The 22,786-nt window shown below is 37.6% G+C and overlaps 1 protein-coding gene across 1 annotated transcript in view; it reads left to right on the top strand.

The window, feature by feature from the left end:
- Positions 1 to 22,786, top strand: part of INPP4B (inositol polyphosphate-4-phosphatase, type II, 105kDa) — a 267,071-nt gene that overhangs the window by 74,740 nt on the left and 169,545 nt on the right. Inside the window, exons 4-5 of the mRNA XM_010008928.1 lie at positions 12,212 to 12,436; positions 14,552 to 14,596. Of these exons, the coding sequence (XP_010007230.1) occupies positions 12,212 to 12,436; positions 14,552 to 14,596 (270 nt within the window). The remainder of the gene's footprint in view (positions 1 to 12,211; positions 12,437 to 14,551; positions 14,597 to 22,786) is intronic.

The raw sequence follows: 22,786 nt of genomic DNA, 5'->3' as shown, positions 1-22,786 counted from the left end.
ACAAAATTGGCAAATCTCCCCCACCTTGCAAACTACCCAGACACTGAAACCTTGCTAAAAACTTAGCTAAAATATGTTCTGTTGTCTGTTAGATGCATACATCTAAATGCTTCTTGTTTCTGAATTCATGCCTAAAAAGGAAATCCCAAGAGCTATTGTTTTACTTTTTCTAAAATCAAGCAAAAGTCTTATGTCTTCTCTTTTTACTCTGACAATAAATAGAAGTTTGATTTTCCAGCCTATTAGGTATAATGTATGACATGGGTTTTATGTTGATGCATAACCAATTCATTTTATTCTTGCATAATTAATCATTGCCAGCCTCCCTGTTAAATGAGGGGTTTCCTGTTTTTCTTATCTCCTATCAACTCTTAATTAATAAAAATTTTAAAAATTATAGGAAAAAAATAGTTCTTGCATGGAAATCAGAATCATTATTTTAGTGGAAAGATTTTGTTTGGGGAAAAGACTGACATAGTTTTCTATGCAGGAACAACTCAAATAGCCATTGTGTTAGAAATTTTTCATGACATGGATTCTTTCTGATAGCACTGCAGAGTGTTTAAGTCTTTAGCTCAATTTGTCATTTCATGTTACTGTGATGGCGTAAGGGCAGTTTTGGTGGGCTAGTAAAACTAGCTACAGGGGAAAAAGGTTATACTGCATTTTAAGGCTTGATGGCCAGCTTTACATGTAGTGTGAGTTCCTACCTTTATTTAAATTATTATTCGTACTAAAGTGTCAAGTCCACTTCAAGGAAAATGTTGCATTAATTATGCCAACTTTTCTTCTTACCTGCTGAAGTGGTTATTACTGTTCTGTCACATTTGAGAAGGCAGTGACTTAATGTAGTAACTGTGGGTTTTATCCTTTCCTGAGTCATATTTTTGGGAATAGCTCAAATGCTGCTTATGTCTTGTTCCATCTTATGTCATGTTCCTGATATTGAGGCACTGCATCAAAAGGACTATCTTGATTTGGAAGCATTGCTTTGCCTAACAGCTAAATGATTGCCATTGACTTGCAAATTGAGACTTGTCTAATTATGCCCTTACTGATTCCAATTCACTGATTGGAATCATCAGCTTTATGAGGTGGTGGTGTTACAGTTTGGTTATAAATACAGTCAGTCAGTTCCCTTCTGGTACATCCTTTACAATGCTTGAGCATAATGCTGCTGAAGTGAACCAAGAATATGATTGCAATTGCTGATGGGATTCTTTCAATTAGCTTTGAAGCCTGCAAAGGGACAGTTTCTGTGGCAGTGAGACTGGCAGAAAAGCCTAAAAGCTGGGGAAGTAGACAACAGTGAGTACTGAGTAAGTATATGTGTGGAGGAAGAAATATACTTGCATAGTTAGGAACAAATAGCTACCTGAGAGATGGACTTGCTAAAACAATGTTTGAAGATCAGTAGTGTGGTTAGAGGTAAGGGTGGAATTCTTACCTACCTCTGAAAACACATTAAAGCAGAGAAGAGGAAACAGTACAGAAAACTCCAGGTATGCAGAGCCAACAAATGTTGATGGGTTCCTGGGATGCAAGCAAAATAATACAACAGGAGAGAGTAAGAGACAAACAGAGGAGCAATGGATTTCAAACTTGGCAATTTTCCTGAGCTGCAGAACAAGAGCCAGGCTGATGATTTGTTAGATGGAAAAAGAAAGTCAGACTACTGTGAGGTATTAGAACAAAAGTGATGACAAATGAAGATGATGTGCAGTGCATTGAGTGAGGATAAAATGCCAAAAGAAAATAAATAATCCAAATACTGAAGGAGAGAACAAAATTCAAAAGACAGAAGACAAGAATTTTTCAGGTGAACTATTGCTCTGTATGTGGCAGGTTGCTTCTATGCCCTTGAAACATGAGCTAGTTGCTGTTAGCAGAACAGGTCAGACAGTGGTGTGAGATTTAACTATTGAGTTCCTTTTTTCTTAGTTTCCTACGTGGTCTTTTCTAACAGTTCATTCCTATTGTAACTCATTGTGCTGAAGTAGAATGGCACTGATTAGTAATTAAAGGATTCCTGTATCCATCTGCCAAGAAACTATTATGCTTTGCTGTCTTTATGTCTACACGTTTTGTTGGCTGTGAACAGCCAAACAGAAGGACTTCCCAGTCAGGTTCCAAATACAAACATTTTGTCATCTTTATGTCTCACAGAGTTCTGAAGCTGCTGAAGTGGTAATCCTGGAGCGCTGCTGGATTGTGGAGTTCAGGACTAAAACAGATGTTTCAATAGTTCTGAGTAAGTAAGACAAAGGTCAGGATGTTCACTGTAGATTGTTTTATTTCTGTCAACAAAATTGGCAAATCTCCCCCACCTTGCAAACTACCCAGACACTGAAACCTTGCTAAAAACTTAGCTAAAATATGTTCTGTTGTCTGTTAGATGCATACATCTAAATGCTTCTTGTTTCTGAATTCATGCCTAAAAAGGAAATCCCAAGAGCTATTGTTTTACTTTTTCTAAAATCAAGCAAAAGTCTTATGTCTTCTCTTTTTACTCTGACAATAAATAGAAGTTTGATTTTCCAGCCTATTAGGTATAATGTATGACATGGGTTTTATGTTGATGCATAACCAATTCATTTTATTCTTGCATAATTAATCATTGCCAGCCTCCCTGTTAAATGAGGGGTTTCCTGTTTTTCTTATCTCCTATCAACTCTTAATTAATAAAAATTTTAAAAATTATAGGAAAAAAATAGTTCTTGCATGGAAATCAGAATCATTATTTTAGTGGAAAGATTTTGTTTGGGGAAAAGACTGACATAGTTTTCTATGCAGGAACAACTCAAATAGCCATTGTGTTAGAAATTTTTCATGACATGGATTCTTTCTGATAGCACTGCAGAGTGTTTAAGTCTTTAGCTCAATTTGTCATTTCATGTTACTGTGATGGCGTAAGGGCAGTTTTGGTGGGCTAGTAAAACTAGCTACAGGGGAAAAAGGTTATACTGCATTTTAAGGCTTGATGGCCAGCTTTACATGTAGTGTGAGTTCCTACCTTTATTTAAATTATTATTCGTACTAAAGTGTCAAGTCCACTTCAAGGAAAATGTTGCATTAATTATGCCAACTTTTCTTCTTACCTGCTGAAGTGGTTATTACTGTTCTGTCACATTTGAGAAGGCAGTGACTTAATGTAGTAACTGTGGGTTTTATCCTTTCCTGAGTCATATTTTTGGGAATAGCTCAAATGCTGCTTATGTCTTGTTCCATCTTATGTCATGTTCCTGATATTGAGGCACTGCATCAAAAGGACTATCTTGATTTGGAAGCATTGCTTTGCCTAACAGCTAAATGATTGCCATTGACTTGCAAATTGAGACTTGTCTAATTATGCCCTTACTGATTCCAATTCACTGATTGGAATCATCAGCTTTATGAGGTGGTGGTGTTACAGTTTGGTTATAAATACAGTCAGTCAGTTCCCTTCTGGTACATCCTTTACAATGCTTGAGCATAATGCTGCTGAAGTGAACCAAGAATATGATTGCAATTGCTGATGGGATTCTTTCAATTAGCTTTGAAGCCTGCAAAGGGACAGTTTCTGTGGCAGTGAGACTGGCAGAAAAGCCTAAAAGCTGGGGAAGTAGACAACAGTGAGTACTGAGTAAGTATATGTGTGGAGGAAGAAATATACTTGCATAGTTAGGAACAAATAGCTACCTGAGAGATGGACTTGCTAAAACAATGTTTGAAGATCAGTAGTGTGGTTAGAGGTAAGGGTGGAATTCTTACCTACCTCTGAAAACACATTAAAGCAGAGAAGAGGAAACAGTACAGAAAACTCCAGGTATGCAGAGCCAACAAATGTTGATGGGTTCCTGGGATGCAAGCAAAATAATACAACAGGAGAGAGTAAGAGACAAACAGAGGAGCAATGGATTTCAAACTTGGCAATTTTCCTGAGCTGCAGAACAAGAGCCAGGCTGATGATTTGTTAGATGGAAAAAGAAAGTCAGACTACTGTGAGGTATTAGAACAAAAGTGATGACAAATGAAGATGATGTGCAGTGCATTGAGTGAGGATAAAATGCCAAAAGAAAATAAATAATCCAAATACTGAAGGAGAGAACAAAATTCAAAAGACAGAAGGGGAGAAAAGCAAAACTCAGGAACTAAGAAGACAAGAATTTTTCAGGTGAACTATTGCTCTGTATGTGGCAGGTTGCTTCTATGCCCTTGAAACATGAGCTAGTTGCTGTTAGCAGAACAGGTCAGACAGTGGTGTGAGATGGATCTGGTTGAATGTGGTAGTTCACTTGAGTGTGATTCACTCCTGCCATCCCCAAGGGTGCAATAAGAAGAGCGTTTTAACCCTTTTGCCCAAAAATATCTTAAACCTGGAAACTGCTTCTGTGCACTAATGTTTGAACAATGCAGTGTTGATACTCTTGCCTTGGCTTCTCCTAAGGAATAACCTAAACTTGCACTTTGTACAACATTGGGCAGGCATTATGGCCTCACCTGACACATAAGCAAATGATTGTAGGTATTTACACAGTAGCTGTGTCTCTGCTGGACCATGGAAACCCTGTTAAAGATGGTTACTCTGCTGGGTTTAGGTGTCCAGGCACCGGCAGTGGGGTCTGTGGGGCAGCCTCTGTGAGGAGGGGCTAGGGCTGCTCCGGGCTGGACACAGCAGGTTCCGGACTGGACACAGCAGGTTCCAGCTGGTTCCAACCGACACACAGCTCAGCACCTCAGCCCTTCTGATGGTGCCTGGGGAAAGCGTGTTTCAGAAAGAGTAAAACACTGCCCAGCAGTGAAGAGTGAGGAGAAAAAGTGTGAGAAGTAGCCCCATGAGGACCAAGGTGAGGGGAGGAGGTGCTCCAGAGATTGCCTGGCAGTTCCTGGAGAAACCCTCATGGAAGGGGCTTTTTCCTTCAGCTGGGGCTAAAGTGTGAGGAGGAGGAAGCAGCAGAGAGGAGCTGTTATGGACTGACCATAACCACCTGAGCCTTCAAACCCTCCTGCTGTCACAGTCATCTAAAACATGTTGCAGGGTATCAGGCAATAAATAAATAAATACAATGGCCTGCATATAGGAATATCCTTAAGACAGCAAGGTTTTCATGTTGCTGTTTATAGTACGTAACCCACTTGGAGCTTTTAATTTCCTTCAATAGTAGTGGCTTAGAAAGGCAGGTCAGTGTCTTTCCCTGGTTCAGAGATGGCATAACTGAGGCATATGCTACAGTTACTTTACAGATCTAGGTAGGCACTAAAAATTTCTGAATCCTGCCTAGTTTAAGTTAAACTGATGGTCCTGCCAGTGATGCGATCATTTTCCTTTCAGCAAAATCCGTCTACTGCTTTGCAAGGGCCACACTTAGTACTTGTGGTGAATGCTGCCCGGTTTCTGTTCAGTGATCTTGAGATACCACTGTGGTTTTTAAATACTTGTGTAGCCTGCCTTGCTTCCAGTATAGGTGTGGTATTTTTTTAATGAAAAGGGAGAAGCAATATGGCGTGTATGAAACGCCTGCAGGTATTAAAAGGAACAAAATGTTATACTTCAGTCGTCAACCATGGGTATCGTGCTGTATTAATTGCAGATACCTCAGGCTCTATGTGTGCTTCTGCAAAGACTTAAATGGAGATTATAGTGGTAAGTTATATAAGTTTATTTCAGCATTGAAAAAGGAAAAAAACCCCAAAACCTAAGATAAAAATTTTAATTAAATTCTTTATCTTTGATTGAAAATTTAACTTCCAAAGGAAGATTAATGTAGCATCATGAGTAACCATAGGATGATTTCATCACTACTTATTTGAACATGAAATGCATCAGCATATAGAACTCAGTCAGCTTTGTGAATTAAAAGCCTCTGATGTCTGTATTAGAAATATCCTGTGGATATAATTTACGTATCAAAGCTTCCATTCTACTTTTGTTACAGCATATGGTGTTTAGCTGTGACAGTGCTTTATATTTTAGAGTGGCAGTGGCTCATTGATATTCTCAGCCATTTTTCACTGCTGAGGGAGCAACTAAGAATTACTTTTTACTAGTTTGTGTGAAAAGAGATAGACAGCCTTTAACCTTTTTTAACTCTTTACTTTGCATATTGGTATAGGAGGTAGAAATAATGATCTTCTAGTAAAGGAGAGGCTGTCATCCTGGACAACGACCATGAGTTTTGTACTTGTTTTTTTTATTTAAACCCTACCAGTAATTTCTTTTATATTCTGTTAAACATGATTTTATGCGTATATGTCTCATGAAAATAAAACAAGCCAAGGAGTATCAGTCCTCCTGTCACTTTTACATGTGTAGTAAAGTAAAACAATAAAGCCTTCTTAAGAAAAAGATGAAAATTAGTCATAATTCAAAAAGCTTTAAAACTGAAGTGTTTTCTCCCTACCCTTGGAATGTGTTTGGTTTATATTTTATATCTTAAATGCCTTTTCATAAAACTGCAGCCTTCTAAAAGACAAAGGTTAACTCCAGTAACTTCTGGTGCTTCTTTTGGTGACTCATTTACTTAATTCTGGCTTCAGAGAAACACAGATTTCTGTGTGAGAGGTTATGATTAAATGTACAATTAAGTACACATTAAAAATTAAGATGGACATCATTAAGACATTTTTAACAATAAATAAGAGTGAAATATCAAAGTTGCCGAGAAAGGAAGTGACTGCTATTGTCAAATTAAAGAACTTGGAAATTTTAAGTATTATTTCAAAACAAGAGAAGCAAAGTAAGTTATGTGAGGATGATGAAACTAATACCAAAATACACTTCTGACTTGAGACAATTGGGTTAGAGCAGAAAAGGCTTTCCAACACCACTGTGGATCTCTCAGCTTCTTGTTGTGCTATTTCCTTATTTTACAGCAGTCCTGCTTGAACAAGGGAGTGGACTCTTTATTTGAGGTGTAGAAGTTGTGTCGGACCATAACGTTCTGTGGTGGCTTCTGTGCGAGAAAGTCTTTCTGAGATCACACTTCATAAATAGATGTTGGTGAATGGAGTTCTTCTCAGAACATGCTTTATGAACAGACATGTTTGCTGCTTCCTCAGCTCTTGCTTCCAGTTGAATCGCTGATGCTGAAATAAGGGAAAGAAGAAAGGTGGGTAAGCTGCTGGAAGGGCCAGTAAGCACCTGTTATTTGAGGTGTCTTCACTGAAGAAGTTGCCAATATAGCCCCTGGACAACATTAGCTTTCCATAATGTCTATGTGAATGATGTCTATTTCTGCCCACTTTGTGCATCAAGGGTTGAGAAGTCAAGGGAACTTTGAACTTGATTATACAGTGTGGAAGTTGGGCAGGTTCTAGACTACAAAACTTTCCCTCAAGATGTGTGTGTGGCAAGTGTCATGATCCGTGACCTATTATATCTCCTTTTTGGAGTGTATTACGCTTATCAGGATGTGCTGAGAGATCCACACGTGGGTATCGCCTCACACAGAGGAGACAGGGGCTTATGCCCTGACTTTTTCAAGTGAATAACTTGCTCAGTGCTTACTAATATTTCCAACGAAATGCACGGTTTATTGCGGGGAAAACAAAGCAATTTGGGGCAGGAGGTTCAAAAGGAGTGATTAAAACACATGAAATATGTATGGGTACACCTTAGTTACACACCATATTTACTTATTTAAGTGATGGAAGGAGGGGGGAGGAATATGCCCGACGCTGTTCCTGTATAGGGTCGCGATTTGTGTGCAGGTAAGGCAGGATTATACTTTCCCCTATAAGCTGGGGTAGCCGGAATTGTCTCACCACGCGGCGGCGCAGGTAGGACGAGCTGGGTAGCGAAGCGGCTGCAGGCGGGGCTCCAAGCGCAGGTCGCCCCCCCCACTAGGAGAAGCGGCGGTGGTCGGCGCGGCAGTTTCGGCAGCACGCAGCAGGAAATGGAGGCTTCGGTGGGAAATGGCGGCAGCAAGCAGTGTGTGCGGAACCGCGCGCCGAACACAAGGAGAGAACGAGAGCGAGAGAGAGAAAAGCACACCGCGCTGCCTCTTTTATAGGGTTTTTCTTTTGCTCCCGATTGGCCGGTTTTGTATTTCTGGGCTTTTCAGCCTGTCAGACGGGACCTTGTCCCGCCCCTGCTTCCGGCCGCGGCTCCTCCCCCGCAGCAGCTTCTCCCCCTCCCCCCCACACACACAGAGGGTTCAGCGCCACGTGGAGACGCCATTTTAAGTCAGTTTTGTCGGCTGACTCAAAGGACATTTCATGTTCGTGTAAGGAAATACCTGGCCGTTCACACTAAGCCTGCTGGCCAAGTGGGTATGTGTTTGTATAGTCCCAGGTGCCACATCCAGCAGAGTTCTCTGCTACAGAATTTGTTCCCACAAATTTCACCAGTGATGCCTTGGTGTTAATTCACTTTTGCTGCATTATTTAAGTTACAGTTGCATTGTCCAAGGGTCTATGCTAACATCTAGAGTCCACTCTGTGCCTTAGGATTAGTAATATTTGGTTTTTTATTTCCCTTCTTGAGGCTGGTAGCTGTTACCATTAGTGTATTTTCAACTGGATAGTTTAAAACTGAACTAACAGTAGAGATATGAGGCAAAAGGTTTTGGCAGTTGGTTATTTACTGCAATTGCAGACTGGTGTTTAGTGGCAGATACAAAAGAATATGTCTGACTATTCAGAGTACTCTTGCTTTTAAGCACTCTGCTAGGTTCAAGGAAACAAAATCTATGGGAAAAAGCTGAAGACAAAGCTATGCAAAATATTGATTTAGATAGTGATTTCAATTAGACATATAAAACCACTGTTAGGACAAACACTGTCAAGTTACTGTAAGTTACATCAACATCATGATCTTGGAATCTTTCCCTTGTGGTTTTTTTCTGAGTTTATATAAGCTGTCAAAAGGTCCTAGGTTGGTTCTTGTAGCTATATAGACCTTCTTCAGTTTAAGATGAAAAAGAAATATAGAACTACATTCCAATTTTATTGGCATTTAGGGCTACTAAGGTGAATGTCTTGGAAAGAAAACCATTCTTTTTAACTTTGTGAATGTCTTCCCTGGGTTTATGCTACTGAACTGGAAACTCCACTGGGGATGTCCAGCACTAGGATGAAAATTACTGTTCTTCTATTGCAGATTTCCAAGTAGATTGAAAATTTTCTTGGTATTGTATGTTCTTAGACCTTACATATCCTCTTATTTAAAAATTATATCAGCAAAACTAGGAATGCATACCAGATAAAGAACTGGTCTAATTGAAGTCAATAGTAAATGTTCTCAAAAGGTCAAGATGTTTTTCCAAAACTAATTCATGGTAACTCATCTCAAGAATAACAGAGCATAAAAAAGCATGTTTGTGTACTTGTATTTTCTACATTAACTTCTTAAAAGCTGTTGTCTATCCATGAAATCCTCTCATGGATGTTTCAATACAATATAATTCTGCTGATATGTCCACCATTCATTTGTGGCCTTCATTACGTTTGTAAGTCTGTTAGTTTTATTTTCAGAAAGACTCTTTTCAGCTAAGTTTTGTCCTCCTACTGAAACTTGGAATTAAGTGTTTGAGCTTGATAAGGTTTACTGTATGTATCTGTTTTAAAACAATAGTGAACGTAACTGCCTGGGAGATAAAGGCAAAGCAATGATCATATTTATTACGTAAATAAACCTGCATGCTCCTTTATCGGAACAGACCTATTTGCTAATGTGCAGTTTGGAAACAGTATATTTTTTTTTTTTGTATGTGAACTTGTACATGAACATTACATGCACTGAAACAGTATAGGAAACATATAACTTAACAACTGCTGGATTTCAAAAATCAAACTTTCCACCTTTGCAGTGATTAATATTTTTTGGATATTTTCATATGCTTTTCAGAATTTAATTTCTCTGCCAGAGTACTCCAATGGTCTAAATATAGGAGACTGTAGTGTTTTGAAGTGATATTTTGAAATTCATTTCCACATCTTAAAACTGACACCTGTTAGATCAGAATACAGTGAATTATGCCCACTCCTACTGCATTTCACTACCCATTTCTTATTCCGTGCTATTAAGGGTGATTCAGTATGCCTTTTGTGCTTGGCAGTCTGATTTCCACAGCTAAGAGGTAAGTATAAATAGCATGATTTCAATTGCAAAACATTGATTTCCTCCCAAAGCAGATGTTTTTTATCTAGCTAGTGATAGAATATTTCAGACAAGATCACTGTTCCTATTTACATTCAAAAATAAAGAGCAAAAAGAAAACATTACCTTGATACATTTGTGTTTTGATTGCTAAGTCGTGGTTTGTTTGTCTATCAGTCTTTCCTTTGCTAAGGTATCTTGGATATTCAAAATGCTTCTGTTAAAATTCTGTGCTTTTAAAGGCTGAATGGTACAAGCAGGTATTTTGCACGCCTGAAATTTGTTTTTTTGTTTTTAAACTAGAATGAGTACTGGTTTGGGTTTTTTTTTTGTTTTTTTCTTGGTGCTGGTTAACTACATGCCTCTTTGTTCCTTTCCTTTTTCCATTGATTGTTCTAAAATTCTATGAAATTAAAATGAACTTATGAGGCACTGGGGTCAGTGACAGAAGGGAGTAGACAATTCAGATATTCCAGATCTTACTGGAGAAGCAGAACAGTAACTAGCTATTGCCAGTGTTCTGGAAGGTTATGATCTGCATGGCTCAGATGCAATAGCAGAGCAGATAAGAGTTTATGGCTGAAACCTTTGTCTCTAAATTCATAGTTGACAAAAAGGCTCAGCTTGTTCAGGTTTGGTCACGCAAGACAAGTATGTACTTGTGTGTAAACAAGAATTTGATGAAAGCCTGCAGCTCCCTCAGATTTTGAATATTCTTATCTCACAAAATTGATACTTATTTTTTGACTGAGCACCAGGGCTCGAGGAAAGAATTTGAATCCTTATTAGTGTTTCTTAAATTGTCAGTGAAGCCAGAAAGATGTTCCCCACCTTCCTGCTCTTCTTCCCAGTCTTTCCTCATGAATTCTATAGTCCAACTGATATGTAAAATCTTATCTAGCAGCTGCAGCCATACAGATTTCAATAGATCCAACCCCCAAACAAAAAACCTGCCCCACCTCTACAGGGATTTTACTAGCACAGTTTTAAGAGGCTTTCGGGTTTGCATCTTTTGTCCCCTGCATAACAATAACAGAAGTGGCAGATTCTTAGTTTATGAAGTACAAATGTGTTTAGAATAACGTGTGTAAGTGCCCAAGGTTAGATACTAAGTTCACTTAGGATTCAAAAAACCTTACTATAATATTTGGGTTTTTGAACTGAATATGACAACACTTCAGTGTTTTGTTTCATCCAGTACTGTGATCTGTGGCTTATTTAGGTCAAAATGATTTGATGTCCAACTAAATACTTTAGTCCTTCCTAATACAATAGTATAGGTGTTATGTTTCTAAATCAGTTGGTAACTTCTTTTTAAAGACATATTGATTTTTCTTTCTTTCTCAGTGTGTATCGCACTAAATGTCACATTGAATTTGTGACTCTGTGAAGCCATCTATACTGCAGAATTTTAAATGCCTAGGGGGTGTTTTTTCTTCCTGTGCTAGTTTTAATCGAACAACTGACCCTTGCTACTTACCTGGGTACCTTGGGAGCTTCAGCTTCACCCCACTCTCATCAATTTATTTTTTTTTGTTCTTAGAAAATTTGTTCATTAAACAATTAGACTTCAGGCAGAAAAGCAAATTATATGTGGCTAGTAATGAGGTCAGAAGCTCCCACATACAACCTGTTGAGTCTTCACAGAGGAGCTATGTCATGGTAAATTATCTGCATGTACTGGTGAGCAGAGTTCTGGCAAGGGTGAATGAGAGGCTGAGCATAAAGGAGATCTCTAACACAAGAAACAATGGACATTCTGGTGAATCAGTCAGAACCATGTCTGCAGCCCCTGCTAAATCAAATTCTTGTTCAAGTTAGCAGCTGTGATAGCTACCTGCTAGGCTGCAGAATCTGTGCTAAAAAAGGTTTTCCCATTCCACTTTGATTCTGCCACCTAAGTTTAGTAATATGTTAATTGCTTTTGGAACCACTCTGTGGATAGACTTAGTACTGCATTGAATATGAAAGAACAGGAGGCTTGTTTCAAGAGGTGGATGGGGGTGTGTGGTTCCGTGACCATGAAAAGAAATGAGTACGTGGTGGTTTTAATTGTGTGTGACATCAATATTTTCATGACCCCCCTTTTGAATCAGAGCTCTTAAAAACTGTGTTTATGTTTTCCGAGTGCAGAGTTTCAGAGCGGAGAACCGGATCTTTACCTCGAAGCTGCATCAAAGCCAGACTGTGAATCTTGGGCTGTGGCACTGGGAGAGGCAAACTCGGAAGGTTTGCAGAATAAAATTCAACAGCTCCGGAGGCTGATCATGGAAATCAAAGAGGAGAGATCATCAGATGAAGCGCAACAGTTTCTCCCTTCATCCCAAGCAGACAGTCTAGGAGAGCCACAGTTCACAAGTAAGTGCATGTACTCATTTTACTGAGTAGTACAATAAAAATGGCCCACAATCTACTGCAGTAGAGAGAGTGTCAGAAACAGGGTACATAGTGCTTTTTACCTTGTTGATTGACAAACTGTAGTTGTAAAGGAAGAAAACTGTTCATTATCTTTCAAAATATAACGGGATTATATTTATTTATGCAGATAACCTTTAGCAAATGTGTACTTACTGCCTTTCTGACTCTTTCTCTGCATTCTGTTTTATTCATAAGACTTGAAAGTTAGAAATATCAGTTAGAAATACTCTTTTCTTCATTTGTGTCGTATGTGAACATTTGGACTGCTGTTTAAAATGTGGTCTGATAACTTTGATAAACGTTTAAAGCTTCAGCGATGCTTAAATTAGTATCACAGATTTTGTCTTTGTGATACAAAAGCACCCTGGGGATCTGAAAGCACGTAACCATATGTTGAGTTATATTTAATGTGCTGGAGTCTGGGTCACACTATTATGCGTTGTCTTTCAGCTGCCCAGATACTTAATCAAGTCTGTATGCAGTAAATTCATAAAGGTGTTCCAGACCAATGTGCTGACTCTACTAGTGGCAGAATTCAACTTGGAAACTTGCTATAATTCCATTAAAAACAAAGCAAAAGCCCAAATAAAAACCCCTGACAAAACAAAACAAAAAAACAAAAGCACCCTGGGGATCTGAAAGCACGTAACCATATGTTGAGTTATATTTAATGTGCTGGAGTCTGGGTCACACTATTACGCGTTGTCTTTCAGCTGCCCAGATACTTAATCAAGTCTGTATGCAGTAAATTCATAAAGGTGTTCCAGACCAATGTGCTGACTCTACTAGTGGCAGAATTCAACTTGGAAACTTGCTATAATTCCATTAAAAACAAAGCAAAAGCCCAAATAAAAACCCCTGACAAAACAAAACAAAAAAAGCCCCCACAACCTAAAAACATTTTTTTTTTTTTTTTTACTGATCCCAAGGCCTTTTTAGCTCTGCAGCTATAATTTTTCTTGCACTTACTTGAATTCTTAACTATAGTAACAAGAACAAGGTGAAACTAGACTTATTGGTCAATATCAGATTTTGGTGGAGCAAGAACAGATTTAAATTTTGGTGGTTTTTTGTTTGGTTTTTTTTGACTTTGTTTTTTTGTGTGTGGAGTTTGCCTATTTTTAATTTTTAACAAAAATCTTGTGTTCCAGTTCATATAGCAACTTGGTCCTTTCCTTCGGACTGAGTTATTCAGTACTGTAAAATGCTTAATATTGTTCACTGGAGACAAAACATAAATGTCAACAAGAAACAGTTTAATTTCTACGATGTTGGTACTGTAGTTGTGATCCATTGACTTCTGGCAGAGAGTGAACAATTGTTATTTAACTATCCTTCCAACATTTCTCTTATTGCAATTCTGTGGTTCACTCCTTTATCCTAGTGAAATTAGAAAATACTGTCCTTTGCAGTAAAAGATGCACTAGAACATGATTCCACACTGGTAAGAATTAAAATGTTCTCTTTGTCTTTGGTATATAAGAAAAGGGATTCATGTGCTGTTTTCAAAAACAAAAGTTTTTGTTGCTTTACAATTTATATGTAGGTCGGTAGCATGGTGATATATTTTACTATATTAATATAATTTGCATACTCTCATGAAACATGTTTTTGTTCTATTTTTAATGTGATGACATATCTGCTTAAAAATTAGTTTGTTAGATTTAGTATTTTTCCAACAGATATATATTTAAGTGTTATTGAAAATCTTACCAGTGCTCATCCATTAAAGACTGTTTTTTTTGCTTAGCAACTTCGTCCAGCCACAAAAAGTTTCTATTAGAGAGAAAAGTCTTTTTAAAAAGTAGTCTGGTTGTTTTGGGTTTATTTGTTTTTCCTTTTTTTTGTGTTGTTTTTTGTTTGGTTTGGCTTTTTTAGCAAGTATTTCATGCAAAGGTCTCTTTCGCTCTAAGTCTGTAACATAAAATATTACTCTGATTGCAATAGCAGGTGTTTAGAGGTATAAATTAGGCATGTGAAATTTTTATTATGTTGTAAAAAGCTAGAAATTAAAATAAAATTATTTCTAATTTCTTTTTTTCTTAACCTTAAAAGGTATTCAGAGAATTGCAAATGAGCCAAAGCTGGAATTCAGTCTTGGTAAGATACAGTTCTGACTTCTCAAAATTGATGGCCTATGTGTGTGAAGAGTGTTTATATATATACACACACATATATATGTGAAGTTATGTAATGTGTTACCTGTTAAAAAAAACAACAAAACCAACCCTGCTTTCTTTAGGTAGCACACCTGCCCATATGTATCTTTGAAAAACTGACTTTAGATTATTAGTTGGTTTTAATGGCTGAAGATTTATTGAGTCCTCTGTGCTGCTTTAACAAGTTGAAAATCTGTTCAATAGCTTTGTGAATGTTGTTTATGAAATGTTACTTATTGAGGGTGAGATATTTATGATGGAATTTTAACAAAAAAACTTTATTCAGATAAAAGTACTGTCTCTTTGGAACAAACTTTTATTTTAAATTGTTTATTTTTTTAGAGAAGAGTCAATATAAATATTACCTGATTTTCTATTTTTAATACTCAGAATAAGTACTTATATAATAAGAATTATACATTAGTGTAATATATATATGAGCACTTTGTTCCAGGAGGTGTTCTGTCAGCTCAAGCCTCCCTCTCTCTTCAGAGGTGTACAGCATGATTAAGATTGCTTAGACTGAAGTCAAACAAGCTGATTGAATCATCATGTATTTGTAATACAAGATGAAATGCACAGTATTTTCAGTCCAAACTGCTATTTAGAAAGAAAAATTGACAACTTATCGTTGGTCTTCCAGTGCAAAAAACTTTGAAGCTTTCAAAATAATATGTGAAATAATTCTTTGCTGTAGAATCACTAAACCATAATTTTGTATCTGAAATCAAAGTAATAGCTAGATTTCATTGATTAATGGTTGGACTCAATGATCTTAAGGGTGTTCTACAGTTATTCCCAGCTCCTGTATATGAAAAATAACACAGTTGCGAATAAAGTATATTTTGAAAAACCTGATGCTATATGCTGCATACATTCTGAAATAACTAAAATTTGTCCAACTTATGATTTTTGTATTCATAACCTGCTAACATGCACCTCTTGTTATATAGCTGTACACTGAGAAACTTTTTCTCAGTGCTGTTCAGTATCTGTTATATTTACTCTGATAGAAAAAAACTTGAAAACATCTGTTGTAAAAGTGTGTGTATGTGAGAGAGGAGGGAAACAGAAACATTCATAAGCAGGGCACTAAAAATCAATCAAACTCCACTATCTGAAGAATTTAAATTATCTGCAAATAGATAGCCCTCCAAAACTCCCCAACACAGCAAAGAAGATGGCGTCAGCCTGCAGGTCCCCACACTGCTCATTCCATCATGGTAGCCTGTTTCCTGGCCTGTCCTTTCAACTGGGTTACACTTGGCTTGTGCACTGCCAAGATGATGCCAATTTAAAAGCTGATAGCCTAGGGCTGTGCCCTTTGGGGCAGATGCAGTTCTGTCTAATACAATAATTTTTAAATTTCCTTAACTGTATCTGGGTAGCTTTACCTGTATGCTTTTAAAAAACTAGGTAGTTACAACAGTATGAAAACTTTGTCAAGTAGGTTTTCTATTTTTCTGCAGGAATTATTTCTGCTGAAGTTGTTAAATGTTGGCATGAAAGAAAGGTGTGCTTATCATTTGGGATAATTATCATGCTATGATAATGGTTAAGAACAATTCTGACTTTTCTGTGCTGTTCCATACACCTTTTACAGGTTATGTGACTGTAGTATTTGGGCATGGCTAGTAATTGCTGTGCTCCAGCGATAACAAACGCCCAGAACAACCCTGATGTGGTGTTGGAGAGGGAGGAATGTGCTACAGGCAGTGACTGCAAAATAAATGAGCCATACTTCGGTAGAAGTTGGTTTCAGTGATATAAATGTGCCCCAGCAGGCAGAAGTCTAAAAGCAATGTAAAGCCATTTTCAGACTTGTTCGGGCTTGTGCTGAACAGAGCTCTCTTCACTCATGGTGTCAGTATTTTTGTTTTCCATTTGGTTGTTTCTAGTAGGAATTTATGTTCTGCAGTTTGTTCTGCAGTGTTATTGATTGGGCCATTGCAGCTCTGTGAGTGATCTTACATGTTGCCTTCTGCTGCTCCTCAGGTAAATAAGAGCAGCAGTGGAAGCCTCTTGTTTTTGACTGGTATTCCTGTCCAGTGTCATAAGTTAGGGATATTTGGCAGTGTAGGCAACTGTGTAAAGCTGATTCTTAGTGTTTTGATGATAAATTAATACTAAATATTTAACCTTTACAGATTTGTATTAGGGGAATCTACCTTCAGTGACTGAGTGGTCCATGGAAGACTTCAATTTTATTTCAACAGTTATCCTTCTCACTGGAATATCAACATACTCATGGCAACATTTCCTAGCTTCAGGCAAATCACTCACTACTGCTGTGCTACTCGTGTGTGTACAAACGTACATGCATGCAGCAGACACCTTTTGCTGATAAGTGGGACAGGGACAGTTTAGCTGGGAAGGATGCATGTGCTGTTTGACCCAACCAGCCAGTTAAAATACCTCTTACAAGGGCAGCCAGTCAGGATGTCTTCTGTGCTGTTGACCTGGTTATTGATAGGCTGGAAGGGACTCTAACAGCCTGAACCTTCCATCTGGGAAACACACACTGCCTTGCTGTGCCAGCTAAGCCACAGGCCTTCCCCTTGGCTGCTGTAGGCCAAGGGCACTGGCTGGCTGATCATGCCTTTTGAAGGGTTGGTTTATGTCAAATTAAAGGCTTGGCATTAACTTTAGCTAACCTAGGTCTTCCAGGATGTCTCTGTGAGGCAAACGAAAGCCTGGTAAACAGGGATGAGAGACTTGCCTCAAGCAAACACACCTCTGCGTTCTGTGACTAGCTTCAGTAACCAAATCTTGGGGCTCTGTGCTAATGTCTCAACTTGATTAGGCTGGTCCTTGGCATTTAGAATTTGGAAGGCAAATCTAACAGCTAGTAACCTATAAAACTAGCCTCTAGCCCTGAAAGGATCTCTTACCTGTAATTTTATTCGTATGCATTATGTAAGGAATATGCTATTAGTTAAGTACCACATATATGTATGCAAGTAAACATTTGCTTATATCAGTTAATATCTACGTTTTTTAACTGTTTTCAAATTTTGTCAGTTATCACATAAATGTACTTTGTAACTCTTCTGTCAGTAGTTCATAAACAAAAAAAATAACATTCAGAAATGTAACTTTCCCGCAACTAAAACAGAGGGCAGCTTTTTAAGAATATTTTGAGAGATTCATAAAAGTTTTATTTAGGCACAGTAAATAGAAATACTGCTTTTCAACATGGGAATTCTGATAATTAGATTTGGAAATAAAGTTATTAAAAAAACTTGCTGGGGGCTGGTATTCTGTTGTGCTAGCAAACTTGCTGCATTCAATATCCATAACACTCTGGAAAGTGTTCTCTTTATAAAATGTGCAAAATATTGCCAAATTCTTATTTTATTTTAAAGTTCAGTTAAGAGGGGTTTTTTTTGTGTGTGTGTTTTTTTTATTGGTTAGTTTTTGCTGAGGTTAAGGCAAATAATAAAGCTCTTCTGAATTACAGTTTTCCATTGCAATACCTTAATCGTTTCCAGGAGAGAACCTGAACTTTTAATATTCTTTATTTTGGAGTCAGAACTTCCTTTAGACGAAGATTTTTGATTTTCATATGCCTGAGGACTCCTTGGAAGTATGGCTGTTTTTTGAACCTTGTAACTGTTGGGAAGTTTAACATTTCAAACTTTATCTTGATTGGCTTTTCAAGTCATTCTGTTCAGTATGTTGTGGCACATGTCAGTCTGTGCCAAGCGCTGAGTAGACAGGAAGAAGACAGCAAAAGGAATAAAAACAGATCCTGAACCTAAATAACAAACCAGTCTAACAAACAAGTGAAGATAAGGAGCTTTCCCATGACTTGGAAGTGCAGAGGGTCAGTTCTTTTATGGACGTCTATTTTGGAGTCACTGTTCTTGGCTGCTTCTTTAAAATATCCCAGCTCTGACTAAATACGTTGTAGGTTCCTGACTTCACATTGATTTCAGTGTAGCTAACTTTGTGATGTGTGAACTGATCTGAAGTATTAGATAATAGTTACAGGAAATGAATTATATTATGCATATTGGTGAATATTATTGAGAAGTTAAAAGTCTTGCATGTCTGAAAGTGCATTTACTTTGTGGTGCACAAGAGAACTCATTAATGAGAAAAATGAGGGAGCAGGTCAGAAGGGACAGCTGGTAGTTAAAGTAAGTGCTCAAACATGAACTCAGCAATAAATCTGATGTTAATATGGAGAAATGTATTTGAAAAATAGTCTAAGAGGAAAGTTTGTTCCTTCAATAAGCAGTAGCATTAATTTAGACACATTTCGGTGTTTTTGAATGTGTCTAATGGATTAGACTTGTGAAGAGGGAGTAAAGTAGAGCAGTTGTAAGTGTAGTATAATCTAAATAACTGTATAAAAGGAATGTCTCTGTGCATGGCATATTTGGGTACTCATTTTATTGAGAGCACCTGTGGAGCATCCCTAAAAGCTTTCTGTTTCATGGGAAATATGCTAGGGCAGTGAAGTTTGATGGCTTGTCCTACTGTTCTTTTAACCTCCTGTGTAATTTTCCAAGTATAGAGTAATGTCAGTCTTATGGTTATGTCCTTTTATAGGATCTCATTAAATAGCAAACAATTAATATAAACCTTCAACAAGTAGGTGAAAGAAGTAAAAATTAAAATGTTTGCAGTATCTATTTTCGTTTTACCAAATAGTAGGTCGATACAAGAGCTCTCTACATGTAAAGGCAGATGTTTTTATTCTTCACAGTAATATTTTTTCCAGAGTAATATTATGGTGGCACCTCTTGGAAAGGGTCTCAAAGCAGATTTAACTCTACGTACTAAACATACGTAGTACATCAATGCTGCTCAAATACAATGACTACATGACTTTTCCAATTCTGAAACATAATCTGGAGCTTTTTTAGCAGCTAGTATTGCTAGGCTGAACTTGATTTTGATAGAAAGGACCCTCTCAAAGCAGTAGCAATTTCAAGCCCAGTCTAGTAGGCTGTGCTGTCATGTTTTGACTTGAAACTTGTTGGAGGAGTTTCCTTTTTCCCCCACCTTATGCAGGTGAACTTGATCTACTTTTCAGTCAGTTTCAGTGCAGTTAAGGCAACATGTGAATTCCAGAAATGTTCTAAGGTAGTGAATGCCCATCACCTTTTGTGTCGTACTGTCATCTCTCTTGACAGCATTTGGTGAGGAAACAGGATAACACATCGAGCAGATTGATGAGTGTGATCCCCTAGTGTTGAGTGATGTTGACCTAGGGACTCCTGAGGAGAGTAAACTACTTCTTACTGTACTTCTGCATTCTGTGGTGCTCATAGTAAACTGTCTTGATTATATTCAGACATTATGTGAACACTACTGAAAAGTGATTTGAGGATGGATTTGCCAAGACCCCACATCCTTCTTTATTCACCTCTCTTCCCACAGTATTTTCTGTGCTCTTGAGAAAGATTTTGGGTTTCTTTTGTAGCCCTTGTCAAACTGAAAGTAACTGGGTTATTTATAGGCAGCATTCTGAAGCTCTGCTCCTTCATGATTGGTGCAGCTCTTCAGAAGTAAAGCATCTCTCCTGAATTTTGCATGCTGCACACTATCAGAGAAAAGAACTGTGTTTCAGTGTTATTGCTAAAACTATCCAGATACTACCATAGTGGCTTGATAACTAAAGGCCATTAAGTAGGCCATAAGGCTTCTACTGAAGTAACTAAAAGCGCAAAGGGTGTGTATCTGTGCTTTCTCCCTTTAAAGTCTTGCCTCCTCTTAGCCTTGTGTGACTCTTCTGTTATGAGCATATTCAGTCTCCTCCTTGTCCAATGGAAGGTTGACCCATTCCATTTGACAGGGTCAGCCTGCATTCTCTATTTGTCTTTCCAACTTCATTAATTGTTTTCCACCTCACTTTATGTATAGTGTATTATACCACTGTGGTTTGTTTACCTACAATGTTCACTACGTGAAACACACTTTTAAGAATGTGTTAGGTATACAGAGAAAACATTTTGAAAAATAGAAATCCAGAAAATTCTGGCATAGGAACGACTAAAAAGCTCAAAACCAGAGTAATTTCAAAAACTCGCATCCTTGTTTTTTTTTCCAGGTAGGTTAGGTTTGAGTCCTAGAGTTGTAGGCCAAATTTTCAAAACTGTATCTCTAGGCACTACTGTAATTTCAAAAATCTATATGTCAGTCCTTTTAGAGTAGGTATTGATTTAGTTTGCATCTAGAGCATGAGCATGCTGTAGTGAACCTTAACTATTCATCTGTACTAATTGTATCATTGAACATGCAAAGACTCAAAAATTCCCAGTAATGAAACTTTGGAAACTTTTTTTTTCCACTCAGTTCAAGAAGAACAGGGAAGTACTTGAAAGAGTCCAGTGCAGAGCTACTAAGATGATGAAGGGAGTGGAACATCTCCCTTATGAGGAAAGGCTGAGGGAGCTGGGTCTCTTCAGCTTGGAGAAAAGGAGACTGAGGGGTGACCTCATCAATGTTTACAAATATGTAAGGGGTGAGTGTCAGGGAGATGGAGTTAGGCTTTTCTCAGTGATGGCCAGTGATAGGACAAGGGGTAATGGGTGTAAATTGGAGGATAGGAGGTTCAAGGTGAATATTCGGAAAAAAAATTTTACTGTAAGAGTGACAGAGCACTGGAACAGGCTGCCCAGGGAGGTTGTGGAGTCTCCTTTACTGGAGACATTCAAAACCCACCTGGATGCGTTCCTGTGTGATGTACTCTAGGTGACCCTGCTCTGGTAGGGGGGTTGGACTAGATGATCTTTCGAGGTCCCTGCCAACTCCTAAGATTCTATGATTCTATGATTTGGAAGACATTCATTTACTGTTCTGCCTGCTTCTGGCACATGGAGAGAATCTGAAACATTCACTGTGTGATTCAATACGCTCTAGAGATAAGATCTATTTCTTTGTAGAATAGCTACATATCCGTATATAGAGTTATACAGATACCTATTCTATGTATGTGGTACATATAGATATGAAAATCTCTTTCTTTTATCTAGTATAGCATTACTCATTTTTTTAAACTGAATTATCTACTTAGTTTCTGTGTCAGTAAGAAAAAATTCTTTATAGAAGTAGTTGCAAATATTTGAACTTCTTGTAATTCGTTGCTACTTAATGATATTAATGAAACAGCTGTGATTTGCAGAAATTAAATTTCTGCGTAGGTTATAGAAATTCAAATTCTACTTTACATCATACAGTTAGTTACTGCATTGGGCTCATTAAAACACAGGGGAATTTATTTGCTTGAAAATGGATCAGAGCACATGACGAACCAGCATGATCATTAGTGATCAAGTGATATGACTGAGTTGTCTATTCCAGTATGACGAGTGAAGAGATCCTCTGATGTACTGATGTGAATAGAAAGTTGCATGAGGATGTTTTGGTGAATCAGTATTAGTAAGCCTAGGTCCAAACTGGGTTTTAGGCAGTTTTTTTCTATTCTATAAAATCTAAGTATCTTCTGTTTCTGGAAGCTTTTGCTTTTAACAATTTTTTTTTTAACTATTAGGAGACAGTGGATGACAACCTTGTAAATACAAACATCTATAAATCAGGGTTGTAACTAAGGGAAACATTAAAATCCAGTAGAATTAAGATTTTCACAGTGACTCTCACATGTTTTGAAGTAAATGCTTATCTGGAATTTGGAATATCTACGGCTAATCTGCCTAGAGAGGAGTTTGTAGATACCTGAGTTTGAAAAGCTGTTTAATAGTTGAAAACATTTTTATCATCTTAGTTCTCAAGGGATGCAGCTGATAATAGGATTAAATTTTGTTAGAATTGTACAAATGCTGAAATCTTACCAGAATTAGTAAACTGCTACATTTACAAGGCCAAGAAAAATGGAGGAAAGACCTTTCTTTTCCATATCTTAAATAAATAAAATTGGTAGGCTTCTTAGTAAAACCAATTTATTCTTGATATTGAAAAAGATGCTTTTGTGTCTGCTTCACATTTTTATTATAAATGTTGTGAATACTCTCATGTTTGCAAAATTCCTTCTCTCAAAACTTGCAAAGGGCTGAGGTTTTGTTTATGCTGAAAACTACTATTTTTTGTGAGGCTGAGTGCTAGTTCAGTGCCCAAGAGAGGCAGGGTACTCGAAGCAGATCAATTGCAACAGCTCAATCTT

The sequence above is a fragment of the Chaetura pelagica genome, unplaced genomic scaffold (genome assembly GCF_000747805.2).
Source record: "Chaetura pelagica isolate M959 unplaced genomic scaffold, ChaPel_1.0 scaffold221, whole genome shotgun sequence".
NCBI lineage: Eukaryota > Metazoa > Chordata > Aves > Apodiformes > Apodidae > Chaetura > Chaetura pelagica.
The sequence above is the reverse complement of the archived record's forward strand: the minus strand, read 5'-3'. Positions and strand labels throughout refer to the sequence as shown.